The following is a 17089-nucleotide window of genomic DNA, read 5'->3' on the forward strand; positions in this document are numbered from 1 at the left end:
CTGTATTGTTGTTTAACAAATCAGTCTTTTCAGAGAGGAAGAAGGAGAGAAAAAAAACTTCCAGGAGACAAAAACTGCATAAAACAGTTTTGAAAGTTGTGACTTAGCTAAAATCACGTGATCTTACGTGAGCCTTTATATAGTGAGTACCATTGTAAAGACCATTACGTCATTCATTCCCTAACAGCCTCCTTTACCAGATGAAGGCCTAAAGTTAAAAACATTCACAGAACGTTCAAAACGTCCATTTTTTAAAATGTTTTTTTTCTTGTTTATGTTGACATTAAAGGGTTAGATCATCTAAAAATGAAAATTAGCCCATAAATTACTCACCCTCAAGTCATCCTAGGTGTATATGACTATCTTCTTTCAGATGAATCCAATCGGAGTTATATTAAAAATTCTACTCAGTGGGTGTTGCATGCATCAGTCCAAAAGAAGTTAAATAAAAAGCACCCATCCATTTAAAAAAAGTGTCTCACGCGGCTCTGTGGGGTGAACAATGGCCTTCTGTAGCGAATCGATGCATTTTTTTTTTTTGTAAGAAAAATATCCATATTCAAAACGTAATAATCAGTTTAATGTAGCTTTCATTTTTGGGTGAACTAACCCTTTAAAAAAATGTTCTAAGGAGCGCTTTTACTATATTCAAAATTATATTTTCTGAAAGGTGAAATGTCTAGTTTTTATTTTAAAAGTGTTGTTTTTATTGGTTATGCCAATGTTAAGGGAACATTTCATCATTTTGCAAACATTATCAGAACATTACTTCTGAATACTGAATACAATACTTCCGTCCAGCTGAAACGTTTCTTTAAAAAAAACCATTCCATGAACAATGTATAGGCTAAATGTTTTTGTGTTAACGTTTTGAGAAGATTGAATACAATACTTCCAGCTTTATATGAACATTTGTTTATAACATTTCTTCTCTCCTTAAAGGTCTGTTTCCCTGTTATAGCTGGGATATTAATATGTCAGTATTTTTTTTTTCCGTTTTGTGTGTGTGTGTGTGTGTGTTGTGTGGTGTGTGTGTGTGTTTGTGTGTTTATTTTCCTACAATAACACAAATACTCAGAAAATTTAAAATGAAAAGTTAGTCCTTAGGTCATCCAGCTGTTACTGAAAGAGTTCCTATTCATTAATTATTGCCATGAGAAGGTGAGGCGGACCATAAAAAGACATAATAGTTTGCAAATCAGTTATGCCGCTCAAAACCAGTGTGTGTTTAGCAGTGTGACATAAAAGGGTGTTGTAAATGTTTATTACAGATCATATTTTTTTAAGTATCCTAACTAATCTTCATCTTGTTTTCACCTGAACAACACTACTTCCTTGTTTTAAAGCAGGTACTGAGCTTATTTCCACATATCCTTCCTTTAAATGCTTTTTTAGTTCCTCAGCTTACTAAATGAAAACTGCTTTCCATGCGTCAAGTGAAAGTCATTGTCTGTTTGCCGTTTCGAGTTCTATCGAAAGATGTTTGGAAATGAATCCCACTGACAGCACATGAAGAGTTAACTCTTGTTAAAAACAGCATGTTGTTTTTTCTCCCAGCAAATAATGTAGAGTAAGCAAGATGTGACTGCACAATGCTGATGATTTGCAAATATGTCAATCACAGAAATTTAGGTCAGGAGAGACATCAACAGGAGGAGAAACATCCACAACATAAAACTCTCAATATCCACCTTCTGATCTGAATATAAATTACATCTTTATGTTTGTGATTTTTTCAATTAAGGACAAATTGTTTCTTTATTGTGTAGAGGAAGCACAAATTTTTACTGTTGTGTGTACCTTAGTTTTAAAATGACTTCAGTAATGCATTATATTACTCTATTATGCAAACCAATATATTACTCTTCAAAAAATGAATATACCTGTCCATGATAAAAAACTATGCAAATATTGTCACCTGAGAGTCTGCGCATACCAGTTTCAGTCATTGTCGTCATTGCTCTTACAGCCTGTGAGAAGAAGAAGAAGAAGAAAATAGTTTCTAATGAATTATGACAGCTGGTCAATATTTTATTTGCCTCTTCAGGTGAAGTCTTCAAGCCTCTGCTGACGTCACACGCAGGGATAGGCTGCGTCACGTGGTACAGCTTTCCAAACCTGAGTTTTCCGAAAAAAAAAAAATGTAGAGGAACAGAAACCGCTTTGATCGTGGGAAAGGTAAGACGAAACCATCCTTAAAGTGTATTATTTAATCTTTGTGTATAATACCCTTGTATATTAAAACTAAGCCGCGTTTCTAAAGAAGTGATCGTTGTTGTTTTATTACTAACACATCTGTCTGTTGTTGTCATGTCGTTTCTAAACGTTCTTTTGCTTTATATCTCACATATGTCTTAAATAAAGCAGCTATCTTAGTTTTGAGAGTAGATCTACGCACTATTGAGGAGAAATAACCATCATTTAAACTTCTCTGACCTGTTGATCCGCAGTGTTTTTCTTAAGCGCTTTGTTTCAGTTTTGCATGAATAGATTCTTTGTAGATGGAGCGAATATGTTGTATTATTCATTACTGGTAATTAGTTACATTGTTAAATTACTGCCAGCAACGCACAAATAAACAATATAGTATTTATATATCACATATGGTTAAAAAGCATAGCATTACTTTTGGTACCTTTTAGTACTTTTTTTAGTATACAGATATTTTTGGCTCTTTGTGAATGTGTTGATTGCATTTATTAATATATAACTTTCTTTCTTTCTTCTTCTTTTTATTGTCTGTCTTTCAGGCCTTTGGATGCACAAATATCATAAGAAGTTTTACACACACTCAAGGCCAATGTAAGTCTTGCACAGTGTCTGCGTGTGAAAGGTATTCTATAAAAATGGTTTGTTTTTTTCCTTATTCGTAATACTTTTCTCTTGTTGTTTCATTAGGTAAACTGTGCTTAAGGAAGAGTGTGGCATGGAGATTGTTGTTTTCTTTATTGTATGCTGTTGACGCAGTGTTGGTAGTCTGTGATTACCCAATCAGATGTCTAGTTCTTGAACAGGTATGTTCATTTTTGTCCCTGTGGTTGTCTTGATTCTATCTGTGCCGTAAATGTTTGGGTTGCAGTCGTATCTCCTTTGGGTATAGAGTTAACGCTCTTGGTAGTGGATGACGGGTTACTGTTTCAGTCGCTGCTATGTTCGGGTTACAGAGTTGGACCGCCTGACCTGGGGAGCACCTGTGTCCGAGAACATGTATTGTACATGTCTTTGGAAAACTTGGTCAGCTGTAGCATTACATAATAATTATAATTGTCCCACATAGCAGTTCTAGTTTCTGACTCTGCGTTATTACTTATTAAATAGACATGCTCAATATATAATTCAGCAAGCAAGTTCACTCTTTCATCCCTTTAAGATTTAGTTGCTCCGTTGGTGTTTATTTGTTTTTTTATTTTATGATTTTCTGATTTGAGGTTATTTGTGTCGACAGCCTCTTATCTGCTTTGGAGAAGGGTTTTTGCATAATATCTTCATGCTTTAGCTTTTTCTTGTGCTCTTTCAATTGTAGAGAGGCATTTCCTGCATTGTAAGTCGATGAAATCATTAAGCTTTATCTTGGTATGTAAAAACCAATATACAAGCAGACAATTTTGCATACTTTGTTACAGTTTCTGAACTGTTAACATGAACTTGTTTTAGCACACAATATCTGCTCTGTAGGCCTAATAGTGATTCTCAATTGGTTTTGCTTCGTGACCATTTTTACGTTTCACATTAACTGATGACCCAAAAAAGCAAAAAACGTATTTAATAACAAACGGTGTTTGATTGGATGCACTTACTTTGACGTCAACAACAAAGGTTATGGCAATAAGGAGCTCCTCCTATTTAAAAGTTAATAAAGCTACTTATTTGTTATATTTGCAAAGCTAAAATAAAACCCAAATAATTGACCAACTGTAGAGTAGGTTTGACCCAATCGAAATCTTAAATTGAAGAAGAAAGTGCAATGCATGCACACTCTACAAGCTAAGCTTAATTATAGTCATTTGCATTGTTGACAACAGACCTGTGACCATTTTTTGGGTCACAAACTATCAGTTGCGAACCACTGCTCTTTCGTCATTGTCTATAATAGCGGTTCTAGACTGGTTTTGCTTCAGATTTTACATTGCATTTCAACTAATGACCCAAAACTGAACCATAATTGATGCAGAAGTAAGCAAAAATGTATTTACTGTACTATCAAACAGTGTTTGCACTTCCTTTAACATCAACAACAAAGGTATCAGGAATCAGGAACCTACAGTACTTCTATTTAAAAGTTGTTAAGGCTACTTATTTGTTTTAACTTTGCAAAATAGCCGAAAATAAAAGACAGGTGCGCAGCCAAGAGTAGAAGATGTTTTAGAATTCTCAAATTTTCGAATAAAAGTGTGACTCTCACTCTCTCACAACGAGTCATTTGCAATGTTCAGAACAGACATCTGAGCAATCTTTGGGTCACGAACCACCAGTTGAGAACCACTACTCTACAAGAACTAAAACCAGTCTTCTAGATCTTTTCTAAAGCCTCTTCACTTCATGATTCTCTAGGGATAATTGCAAATTCTGGAGGAGACTCCATTCGGCGTTGTGTCTGAAACATGCCCCACTACAACGACGCATCCACAGGCTCACTCCCGAGTCTTCACGGCTTGACTGATCACAGGACATCGGACTCTTTATACTCCGAACCTCTTCCACCACCTCCCCTACCGAACCAGCCACCGATAGGCCCTGAGTTTGACCGCAGCGGAAGCGAGGACAACGGGGACTCCGCCATCGACATCAAACCCGTCCACCGTTTCATCCCAGACTCATGGAAGAACTTCTTGAGGTCCAGCAGTGGAAGCAGCAAGTTGAAGTCAATGTTGGGCTCGAGCAGCAAGAACACGACCACTGACGGCGTTCGTTGTTCTCCGCCACATTCGCCGTCGGTTCCCGGTTCCCACCGCGACCCGTACGGCGGATCCGGAGGCAGTTATAACTCGCGTAAAGAGCGTGAAGCAATGCTGTTGGGCAACCCTGTGGAGTCCTTTGACGGCCGTACGGTGCACACTGCTTTGACATACGGTGAAAAAGTCGAGGAATACAACCAGCGCTACGCCTACATGAAGTCTTGGGCTGGACTTTTACGTATTCTTGGTTGCATTGAGCTGCTTCTCGGAGCAGCGATTTTTGCATGCGTGTGTGCTTACATTCATAAAGACAATGAGTGGTATAACATGTTTGGATACTCGCAGCCTGGTGGGGCTTACGGAGGAGGTTACGGAGGTTATGGAGGTTACGGAGGCGGTTATGGCAACACCTATTACACCGGACCCAAGACACCGTTCATCCTCGTGGTGGCAGGATTGGCGTGGATAGTGACCGTCATCATGCTTGTCTTGGGAATGACCATGTACTATCGAACTATCCTTCTGGACTCAAATTGGTGGCCTTTAACGGAGTTCTTCATAAACCTGGCTCTCGCGCTCTTGTTTTTGGCGGCGGGTTGCGTGTACGTGAATGACACTATTCGAGGTGGACTCTGCAGCTATCAGTACTTCAATAACGGCATCAATGGCGCTTTCTGTCGCACTGAGGCTGGGCAGACGGCTGCGATCATTTTCCTGTTCTTCACCATGATCGTGTACTTGGTCGGAGCCATAGTGTGTCTAAAACTGTGGCGGCACGAAGCGGCTCGACGACTACGAGAGCGTAATGGGCATGAGGTGAGATTTGTATATTTTGGTTTCTATTTCTGTTGCATATTATATTCTAAAACAGTGTCATTTTAGTATCAAGATATTCTTATTTTGAATGAGTTCTTCTTGTGTTTTAATTTTCCTTTTAATTTTTCTTTTTAGTTTTAGTAAGTTTTTGTGTTCTTGTCATTTTTATTAGTTTTATTTTATATGTCTGTATAGTTTTTACATTTAATTTTTAAGATTTAATTTTGTACATCAAGTTAAACAAAATGAAAATGTGAAACTTTGCTTTGGCAACTAGCTGAACTTAAAGAAAGTATTTTATTTTATTATGAAAATAAATTTTATTTTATTTTGCTTCAATTAAAGTTTGTTCTACTTAACATTTTTTAATGTTTTATATTTAGTATTAACTATAATAACGTTAACTAAAAACTAAATTAAACTAAATATTTTTCAGATAATTTTTGCTTGTGTGAACAGAAAATAGCTGTAGTATTGTTACTGTATGTCGTACCTGTTCTGTTAATCATGATGTATCATTTCCAGTATTTTCATATCTTCATTTGTTATAATTAAATATAGTTGCAAAAATGAATACAACAATAACTGAATCAACTCTGCTTATGCTTTATAGATGCAGCCAAGAGATTCTCCTTCTGCTGTGCATTTGGCAAGTATTTTGGCTCTGTCTGTTCTCATGTTTACCCATGGTGCTTTGCCATCTGCTAAAAAATTTGGATGTATAGCCTTTCTAGTTGAAATGAATAATTCTGGTTATGTAATGTAAGTGTAATGTGATATTTCCATTGCATATTTCTCTACTAGTTTAATGTTTTGCATATAGCCTTTAAGGGCATACTGGAAACCAGTTTAGTGACTAATATAACAAAATATAATTCATACATTTAAATGCATCTTAATCCAGATGTTATTCAGTTATTCCTGAGGTAATTTACTGCATTAATTTGCCTTCATCCATGTTCGACAGCCAAACAAAGATTAGTTACCTTTTCATTGATGTTTAATATCTTCATCTCAACAACCTTTGTAGTCCCATTTAGACGCTTGTTAGCCTTTTTCAAGACAAGTAAAAGCTTAAAAAAGGGCTATACTGATGTAACCACAGACCTAATTTTAGACAGTTAAATGATTTGTAAAAATCCATTTTGCTTCTGGGTTTTGGTCCACAAAAATACACCATTCCTCCAGCACTCTATTAATAATTAAATCTAAGGTGGGCGGGGCTTAGAGAAGGGTCAGGATGTGATATAATCAGAGAATATTGCTGGTAATTTCGTATCCTTCTCTTCACTCTATTAGGTTGTTGATGGTTCAAGGGAGCCGATGCCAGTCTCCGCGGCGGTTCAGCACACACACACTGCCGCCGCCAAGCCCAGAGTCGTGAAAGGGCATATTCCAGCTGGACACGCTCCTAAACCTGTGATCATGCCGGACTACATCGCGTGAGCATTTGCTTCACAATCTAAAAAAAGAGAAGTCATTTCGTGACCATGAGATGCTTTAGCTCTGTGATTAAGCTCACCCTTGTGTTTTGTGTTTCCCTGCAGTAAATATCCAGCTATCCGAACAGACGAGCAGCGGGATCAGTATAAAGCCGTGTTTAATGACCAGTATTCAGAGTATAAAGAGCTGCATGTAGAAGTTCAAGCCATACTGAAGAAGTTTGATGAAATGGATGTGATGATGCAGAACTTACCGCAAAATCCCACCAGTCATATGGTCAGTTGAAATTTGCTATTAACTTACTGTACACTTTAGTCTGTCCTTTGTGACTTGTAAAAGCACAAATTCATGTCTCTGTATGTGTTTTAGAAAAACTCATTTTTAATCCTAGTCTTTGCAGTATGTTTCCTAAATGTCCTTGTTGGACACTAGAAGAACAAATGTTTTGATGAATTGAATTTGAATTAGTTACTTTTTAAAGATACTGCAATTTATCAAATGTTAAAATAGGAAATTTACAAAATATCTTCATGGAACATGATCTTTACTTAATATCTTAATGATTTTTGGCATAAAAGAAGAATCAATAATTTTGACCCATACAATGTATTTTTGTCTATTGCTACAAATATACCCCAGAGACTTAAGACTGCTTTTGTGCTCCAGGGTCACATATAAAAAATATTTTTTTTGGTAACACTTTACAATAAGGTCACATTAGTTAACACGAACTAACAGTAAAAATACTTCGAAAGCATTTATTAATTTTAGTTTATGTTAATTTCAACATTTACTAATACATTGCTTCGTAAATCTAGTTAAATCTGGTCTGATAAACCTGGCATTGCATGTTGTGAATATTGTTGGCTCTTTGACAAATTACTTTTTTACTTTTTCGTAAGTCACTGTGGATAAAAATGTCTGTTAAATGCATAAATGTAAATAATATATTTCAGAATAATAATAAAAAAAAAATCTCTCATTTATTATTGTAGGAGCGTGATCGCATCAACAAAATCCTGCAGGAATATCAGAGGAAGAAGATGGTGAGTTATGGGAATCCATTTAACTAGTGGTTTAAAAAAAACATACTGACCGTAATACTGTACTGTACATTATTTAATTAAATTATTATTTTACTTTCAAAGAAATAATTTACCTGATTTATTAATTAAATTTTTTTTGAACATGCCATTCTGTCACTTGCAGCATTATACATAAGCTACACGTGAAAACAATTTGATTTTGTTCATTATACATTTGTTTTGGGGGTTTAATGTTAAAAAATATTCCACATTCACAATCACAAGGGTCACATCACATCACTATTCTTACAGTTCAAATCAAACCATGCACAAGTGTACACTTCACAAGCATAAATGTTGGCAGTTTGATTATACACACATCTACAAAAAGTGTAGTACTCTCAGCTTAGTTTAACAGATATTACTATATTTAAATCCTTTTCCCAAGAAATTCAGCACAGAAGATATATATAAAAAGTCGTGAGATTCTGTCTGGGCTTTACAGGCCAGTAGGTTTTGTCTGGCTGATTTATAACGTCGTGAAGTGTGAGTGGTGAAAGAAAGGAAGGAGGATGAGGAAGGGGCGGAGGCTGATTTTCCCACAGGATTTGCCCCATTGTGTCTTTTCAAGAGGAGGAAATAACTCCTCGGTGGCTCCTCTATAAAGACACATTGAGCCATTTTTTGAGTGATAGCACAGGAAAATAAACAGGTCATGACACAGTCAAGACATGCGGTTTTGTTTCTGTGATTTTCTAGAACCTCAAATGAGCTGCATTAAAAGAATAGTTCACCAAAAAAAAAAAAAATATATATATATATATATATATATATATATATATATATATATATATATATATATATATATATATATATACTAAAATTTGCCCTCAGGCAACCAAAGATGTAGATGAGTTTGTTTCTTCATCAGATCTGGAGAAATGTGGCATTGCATCAGTGTTTCACCAATGGATGCTCTGCAGTGAATGGGTGCCGTCAGAATGAGAGTCCAAACAGCTGATAAAAACATCACAAAAATGGATGCTCTGCAGTGAATGGGTGTAGTGTGTTTGGGAGTAAAAATTGTTGGTAAAAAATTCATAATTATTACTTTTGTTTCCAGCTAAAATACGAGTCCTCTATTCATAATACTGCTTTCTCCAAAGAAAAAGTTGTCTCATCTGAATCAGTAGAGAAATCTGCACAAATTAAGCACCGTGAGAGGACAACAGGGGATGGACTTTTTCAATGGATGAAACGTTATTTTGGATCATTAACTCGAATTTTGGCCTGAAGCAACGATTTGAAGTTAAACATGTCTTAATGATGGATTTGATTCTTATAAACACAACTTTACATTTAACAAGACATTAACTGATGGACTGGAGTGCTGTGGATTACTTGTGGATTATTGTGATGTTTTTATCAGCTGTTTGGACTCTCATTCTGACGGCACCCATTCACTGCAGAGCATCCATTGCTGAGACACTGATGCAATGCTACATTTCTCCAAATCTGATGAAGAAACAAACTCATCTACATCTTTGGTTGCCTGAGGTTGAATACATTTTCATTTTTGGATTAACTATTCCTTTAAAGACTAGTTGCTCAGTGTGGTTGTGGAGTGCATTTAAACCAATTTTAATTACTGTGTATGCAGAGGATATTTAGTTCTCCCTCTTCATGGTCTCATTTATGTCTGTGATGGTGTTTATGTCCCAAGATCCTTCATTTTTGGAGAAGAAGGAAAGATGTGAGTACTTGAAGAACAAACTCTCGCACATCAAGCAGAGGATTCACGAGTACGACAAAGTCATGGGCTGGAACGATGGTTACGGCTGAAACGGGCAGCACTAGATTCAAACCTGCTGCGACGGTCCTTCATTTTCGTATTACACTGAACATGTGACCACTGTGTCTGCAGAGCCATGCTGGTCTGGATTTATATTACACACAGTAATCCAATGAGGGATCGATAACTTGCATGCTCTTAATGTACGCGCTGAGTCTTGAGCACTGACTGAAAATACTTTTTTTTACATTTTATATTTCATAATGCTGACTAAAAGTGCATGAATGTTTAAAGAAATACTCTGTGTTAAGTTTGTGCAGAACTGCTGTTTATTAACTGAAGTTTATTTCAATGATTGTAAGCACTGTTCAATTCATTTTTCTGCTACTGTGTATTTGATCTGAACAACAGCTTTGTCCTTATATATTCACTGTTGTTATATATATATATATATATATATATATATATATATATATATATATATATATATATATATATAATATTCCAAAGCTTACATATGAGGACAATAGAAGCAACATACAGTACAGACCAAAAGTTTGGAAACATTACTATTTTTAATGTTTTTGAAAAAAAGTCTCTTCTGGTCATCAAGCCTGCATTTATTTGATCAAAAATACAGAAAAAACAGTAATATTGTGAAATATTATTACAACTTAAAATAATAGTTTTCTATTTGAATATACTTTAAAAAAAACATTTATTCCTGTGATGCAAAGCTGAATTTTCAGCATCATTACTCCAGCCTTCAGTGTCACATGTAACATCCAGTCTATCACATGATCATTTAGAAATCATTCTAATATTCTGATTTATTATGAGTGTTGGGAAACAGTTCTGCTGTCTAATATATTTGATGAATAAAAGGTTAAAAAGAACTGCATTTATTCAAAATAAAAAAGAAATTCTAATAATATATATTGTAATAATATATTTTCTTTACTATCACTTTTTATCAATTTAACACATCCTTGCTGAATAAAAGTATTGATTTTATTTTAAAAAAAAGAAAGAAAAAAAATTACTGACCCCAAATTACTGACCAGTAGTGTATATTGTTATTACAAAATATTTATATTTTAAAAACATAGCTTCTTTTTTTTTTTTTTTTTTTTTTAATTTTTATTCATCAAAGTATCCTAAAAAAAGGATCGCATGTTCTGAAAAAATATTAAGCAGCAGAACTGTTTCCAACTTTGATAATGAATCATCATATTAGAATGATTTCTAAAGGATCATGTGATAATGATCCTAAAAATTCAGCTTTGCATCACAGAAATAAATGATAATTTAAAGTATAATAAATTTATTATTTTAAATTGTAATAATATTTCACAATATTACTGTTTTTTCTGTATTTTTGATCAAATAAATGCAGGCTTGATGAGCAGAAGAAACTTCTTTCAAAAAAATTTAAAATAGTAATGTTTCCAAACTTTTGGTCCGTACTGTATATATATATTCAAGTTGAACAGCTGATTTATATGCAAATAATGTAGAGTGAAAAGTCAAAGCATTTCATGCAAATTTTTTGTAATTGAGAACATTTTTAAATAAAAAAAAAGTCCGGCCCCGAGGCACTTCAGACACAACAGAGCAACTCTACAACCTCAAAAAAAATATACTTCTATTTATGGGTTAAGAAATGCAATGTTTTCTTCAATTTGATTGGTTAAATTCGCTTCTCTTCTAAGCATCCCTATTGTTCCCTTCCTGTTTAAACTACTGAATCAGACTAGTTTTAGCATACACTTCCATTTGCCTCTATGGCTGATTGCAACATAAACATAAAAAGCTTAAGAATTTCCTTATTCCCTTAATACCTTCATGTTTTTCATTTCTCTTTTAATATTTAATTCTCCATCTCTATCAATTCCATCAAATCTCCATTTCCACCACATATGTTTACAAAGTGCAATTATATTGGAATAAAAAAAAGGTTAATGCAAATATACAATTTGTGATATTTTAGCTACATGTTATTTCTCTGTACAAACCTATGCTGTTCTCACTATGCTGAGAACCATCTTGGATTAAAAGATAAAGATTGTAGAGTAGATTTTTGAGTAAGCAAATTTAATTTAAAATTAAAAAATCTCTTCAACAGAGAAATCTGACCACACCTCTGTTAACCTGCGTGTTTCTTATCGCAGACTCACTCTTTTATCTGTAGAGTGTCTGTATCCTGATACCAGACGACCTCTCTTTATGGCTGCTGTTTCAAAATACTGTATGCTGCCTATCTAGACAGCATTTTTAGGGACCGTATATAATAATAAGACATTATAAATGACTAGAGTTATAAACTCATGGTATCAGTCTTGGGCACATGGAGCTGTCTAGTTAGGAAACTCTCTCTCTCTCTCTGTGTGTGTGTGTGTGTGTGTGTGTGTGTGTGTGTGTGTGTGTGTGTGTGTGTGGGCGGGGTTTAATCATCTTAAGGGCAGGTTGTTTGTCTCACCTGAACAGTGACACAGTGGACGTCAGCAACTCCGCGAACAGGTGAGTCTGAAACTACAAAATATAGATTATTATGTAATCCGTGCTATAATTAAAATTATAGTAACCTATATGTCAGCGCTTTATATCTGCGTTAATTAGATATAAGATCAGTGATGCCGACGATCATTAGGCTACTTCAGAAATAACTCAGTCGCGTTAGATAGTGAAGAGTCTCAGAAACTGGCGTTTTCATGGTGTATTAATCTTAAATATTAAAATAATACTTTTTAAAAGAGTGTTTAAAGGGTTTTACCCACTAATTGTCAATTTGAATTATTTCCACTCAGTCGTAATGACGATTGAAGTTTACTTGATAATAGTGAAATTAGATATATTATATTAATTGTATACTTCGTGTATTTAATAATCTTCATGTTTTTGTCTCTTTTCAGAATGTCTTCGAGGCCGCACGGGAGTCCTCCGCCCTATGATTATCATACAGAAGATGGATAGTAAGTGTTGGGTTTCACCTCAGTGTTTCTCTGGATTGAGTTACATGGCTTTAGATTTTTTTTATTTTTTTTTTTTTTTTTTTTTTTTTATCGTGTTGTTTTGATGTATTTTGAGTTTTATGTGTAACTGTAAATATTAAGTAAATAAAGGGCTATGGATGATTATTAGGCAGTAGGCTATGTTCAGTGATCATATTGATATTGGCATATATATACAGGTGATAGGGCTGGTATTGGATTTTTCTTTTCCTGTGACAAGTTTCAAAAGTACTGGCAATGCACTGAAACTGATAGCTCATAATTGTATATCATGTATGTGTGTATGTATCATATATGTGTTTATGTATCGTGTTTTGCCTGTTTTTCACACTTGCACACTTTAAATGAAATTATACAATACGATATTGAATATAAAAAAGTCTGATAGTGCTTTTGAAATCTGGTATTGCTTAAAATGGAAAAACAAAGGTCTAAAAAAAATGATAATATGGATAAACTCACTGATATCTTGTATTAGCGTGTATATTTATGTAGTGTGGATGTTATAGGCTGTATTGGTATAAGGCAAAATGTATTGTTGTGTCCTTAAAAGAAAGTTTTGTTTAATTGACTTCAACAATTTCTCTTCAAAAACATGATACTGATGTTCACTAATATCTTTCATCGCTGCTTAATTCATCTGAAAGATTTGAACTTTAGTGTGATTTGTTTTTTTGTTTATATGTAGATGTTTGCATATAGTCGAAATGCACTGTGTGTCTAAAAAGCCTGTTTCTGAATGTGTTTTCCCCATTTTCTCTCCAGTAATGTTGCCCCGCAGCCTGCGTATTCGTACTATCCTGACGACGAGTTCCAGCATTTCTACCGCTGGACGTCTCCGCCGGGCATCATAAAGATCATGTGCGTCATGTCGATCATCTTCTGCGTGGGCATCTTCGTGTGCGTGGCCTCGACTCTGGCCTGGGACACGGATGCAGGAGCGGCTGGATTCGGCTCTTACGGAGGCTCTTACGGAGGTTCTTACGGAGGCTCATACGGCGGCTATGGAATGGGTGGAGGATATGGAGGATACGGAGGATACGGAGGCGGAGGCTATGGTTACGGGATCCTCGGCTCTCAGAATGACCCCAGGCAGGGGAAGGGTTTCATGATCGCCATGGCTATCATCACCTTCATCATTCTGCTCGTCATCTTCATCATGATCATCTCGCACCAGAAGGTGGCTCAGGGAAGGAAGTTCTACCTGGCCGTCATCATCATCAGTGCCATCATGGCTTTCCTCATGTTAGTCGCCACCATAGTCTATCTGGTGACGGTTTACCCGATGGCCCAGTCATCCGGATCAGTTCAGTACAATCAGGTTTACACCATGTGCGCCGCTTACCAGCAGCCTCAGATGGCGGGTGGGTTCGTGAACCAGTATCTGTATCACTACTGCGTGGTGGATCCTCAGGAGGTGAGCACAGAGTTGTAAATCATGGCTGATTTAAGTCATTGTGCACGAATAGTGAGCTTATTCTGTCTTCATCCAGGCAATCGCTCTTGTTTTGGGCTTCATTGTCACCGCGGCCCTCATCATCATCATGGTTTTTGCCATTAAAACCCGTCAAAGGATCAATTATCACGGGAAGGACAACATCCTGTGGCGCCACGTGAAAGAAATTGATCATAACTCACCGCAGGATGTAGAGGACTGGGTGAGTAAGATATTATTGTTCTTTGCATTGCTAGCTGAAGTACGGTCAAACCAAAATTTATTCAGACATTTCTCACATTATCAGTTTATTCGGGTCGCTGTGATTTTCCCAAGTAAGATCCACATTACTGTCCGAAAATATAGACTTTAACCAATCCCTACCCCTAAATCTAGCCCTAGCCGTAATTTATTCCTTAAATCAGTGGGAAATGATAGCTGATTAACAATAGTGTAGAAGCACCTAACCCTGATAGTGAGCCTAACACAGAAATTTATCCTTCAGTTCTGATTGGTTGATTGGAATGTTGTTCCAGGATAAACAAGGAAGTTGATCTAGGAACATGTTGTACTTTGTGAAATCACCAGGAAATATCAGGAATATTGTGATCTCCAGCCCTAGAAAAGTCATTGAAAATCTTACAGTTAGAATTAATGAAATATAAATAAATAAATAAAAACAAAATTAGTAAATTTAAGTAAATTATAAAAATATATATATATATATATATATATATTACAATTACATTATTTTTAAAAAAAATATTAATGTGTCATTGAGTATAAAATGAATATAAAATCTAGTTATGTTCATTTAATTGACTAGAAATAGCTTTTCATGAGTATAAACTCTTTTTTTTAAAGTTCTAAATAAGACAGGTTGGAGCACATTTTACAAGAAAGCACTGTTTTAATCTTCTAAATTTCATGTTTAATTCTGTGTAACTTGCCATTGCTTTGTAATTATTTGTAGTATTTCTTAGTGAATTTTTTTTAACTAAATCCTACACAAATGTTTTCAGAATGAAAGATTTGTGTAAATTTATAGATCGAACGAAGGTCTCATTTGCTCTCCATGTAATGGCGCAGGAATGGTTGTTAAGATTATTTGTGATTTTTAGCAGTCGCTCAACTACAAGCCTTTGTCCTAGAACTTCTAGTCGTATACTGTGACGTGAAGGACTATAATTTGGTCTTTTCCATACAGAAGGCATATTCTACTCAAGATGGAGCAAATAGCTTAAATTCTACACCTGTGCTCAAACAAAGAGTTATTTGACTTCCTCCAGCCTCCTCACAGCATGAACCCGTTTATCTCTCACAGGAATCGTCTGTCTGGTTTTGATTATAGGAGGCCCGTGTGGTTTTCTATAGCTTTTAGCATGCTGAAGGTGGAAAGACCTGTTTGCATGCGCGTGTGTGTGTGTGTGTGTGTGTGTGTGATGGTGGTTGGAGGAGGGAAGCGCTTGTCGTTGGTTTCTGGGTGTGATTTGTTGTCACAGTTGCACTCACATATGTGACACTGGACCACAAAATCAGTCATAAGGGTAAAATTTTTGAAATTAAGATCATCTGAAAGCTGAATAAACAATATTTCCATTGATGTATGGTTTGTTATGATATGACAATATTTGGCTGAGATACAACTATTTGAAAATCTTGAATCTGAGGGAGTAAATCATCTTTAAAGTTGTTCAAATGAAGTTCTTAGCAATGTATATTACTAATCAAAAATTAAGTTTGATATATTTACAGTAAGAAATTTACAAAATATCTTCATGGAACATGATCTTTACTTAATATCCTAATGATTTTTGGCATAAAAGAAAAATCAATAATTTTGACCCATACAATATATTTTTGTCTATTGCTACAAATATACCCCAGCGACTTGAGACTGTTTTTGTGCTCCAGGGTCACATATATGTTCTAGACGTGTTAACTGTCCTAATGGTAGACTAAGAGAGACTTTTCTTTAAGCATTTTTTTTTTTTTTTTTTTTTTTTTTGTTTTTTTTGTGTGGATGAATGTAAATAAATAGCTTTTTATGGCATACAGATGTATAATGTTTTAAATCTGTTTTTTTAAGATCAGTTTTTATTAAAAGATGAACGTTGGATCTAAACGTTTGGGTTTCTAAGCAGACACACAGTAGATGTTTGTGTTTATTTTGTTTAATGTTCAAGGTGAACTGGTTCAACCAGAAACTCAAACCTATGTGCAGCAAAAGGGCTGTGTTTCTGGGACTGTGCTTCGTGTTAAATCAGGCTGTGATTCTAGAAAAGATGCGTGGAGAAGATTGGTCTGTAGTATTTGTTGACTCCCTCAGGATAGACATGCTGAAACATGTTTGCAACAAAGAATTCACCTAAAGCACTGAAAACTGACCGCTCCGCTTGAGTGAATCTCACAAACACTGTCCAGAAATGTAAACTTATGACACTTCGTGATTCTTAAGAAATCCCCCTGATGATATAAATAATGTATTTTTTATTTATTACTGTAACAACTGTAAAGTGCAGGTTTGATATAACTATTTTAAATAAATAATTATTATGGACTGAATTTTCATTTATTTATTTATAACCGATATTATTGCTTATTTTTTTATTATTATTTATATATATTATTCACATTAAAATAACGAGAATAATGTCCCATGCAAACATATC

General features: G+C 35.1%; 1 protein-coding gene across 1 annotated transcript in view; it reads left to right on the forward strand.

Moving 5' to 3' along the window:
* The first annotated feature begins 2037 nt into the window (after window positions 1–2037).
* LOC109053411 overlaps window positions 2038–17089 on the forward strand; it is a 20848-nt gene continuing 5796 nt past the window's right edge. Inside the window, exons 1-13 of the mRNA XM_042732043.1 lie at window positions 2038–2178; window positions 2751–2802; window positions 4552–5711; window positions 6325–6360; window positions 7011–7153; window positions 7259–7430; window positions 8150–8200; window positions 9902–10016; window positions 12097–12206; window positions 12337–12491; window positions 12884–12943; window positions 13748–14399; window positions 14476–14640. Of these exons, the coding sequence (XP_042587977.1) occupies window positions 4602–5711; window positions 6325–6360; window positions 7011–7153; window positions 7259–7430; window positions 8150–8200; window positions 9902–10016; window positions 12097–12206; window positions 12337–12491; window positions 12884–12943; window positions 13748–14399; window positions 14476–14640 (2769 nt within the window). The 5' untranslated portion in view covers window positions 2038–2178; window positions 2751–2802; window positions 4552–4601. The remainder of the gene's footprint in view (window positions 2179–2750; window positions 2803–4551; window positions 5712–6324; window positions 6361–7010; window positions 7154–7258; window positions 7431–8149; window positions 8201–9901; window positions 10017–12096; window positions 12207–12336; window positions 12492–12883; window positions 12944–13747; window positions 14400–14475; window positions 14641–17089) is intronic.

The sequence above is a fragment of the Cyprinus carpio genome, chromosome B10, assembly GCF_018340385.1.
Source record: "Cyprinus carpio isolate SPL01 chromosome B10, ASM1834038v1, whole genome shotgun sequence".
NCBI lineage: Eukaryota > Metazoa > Chordata > Actinopteri > Cypriniformes > Cyprinidae > Cyprinus > Cyprinus carpio.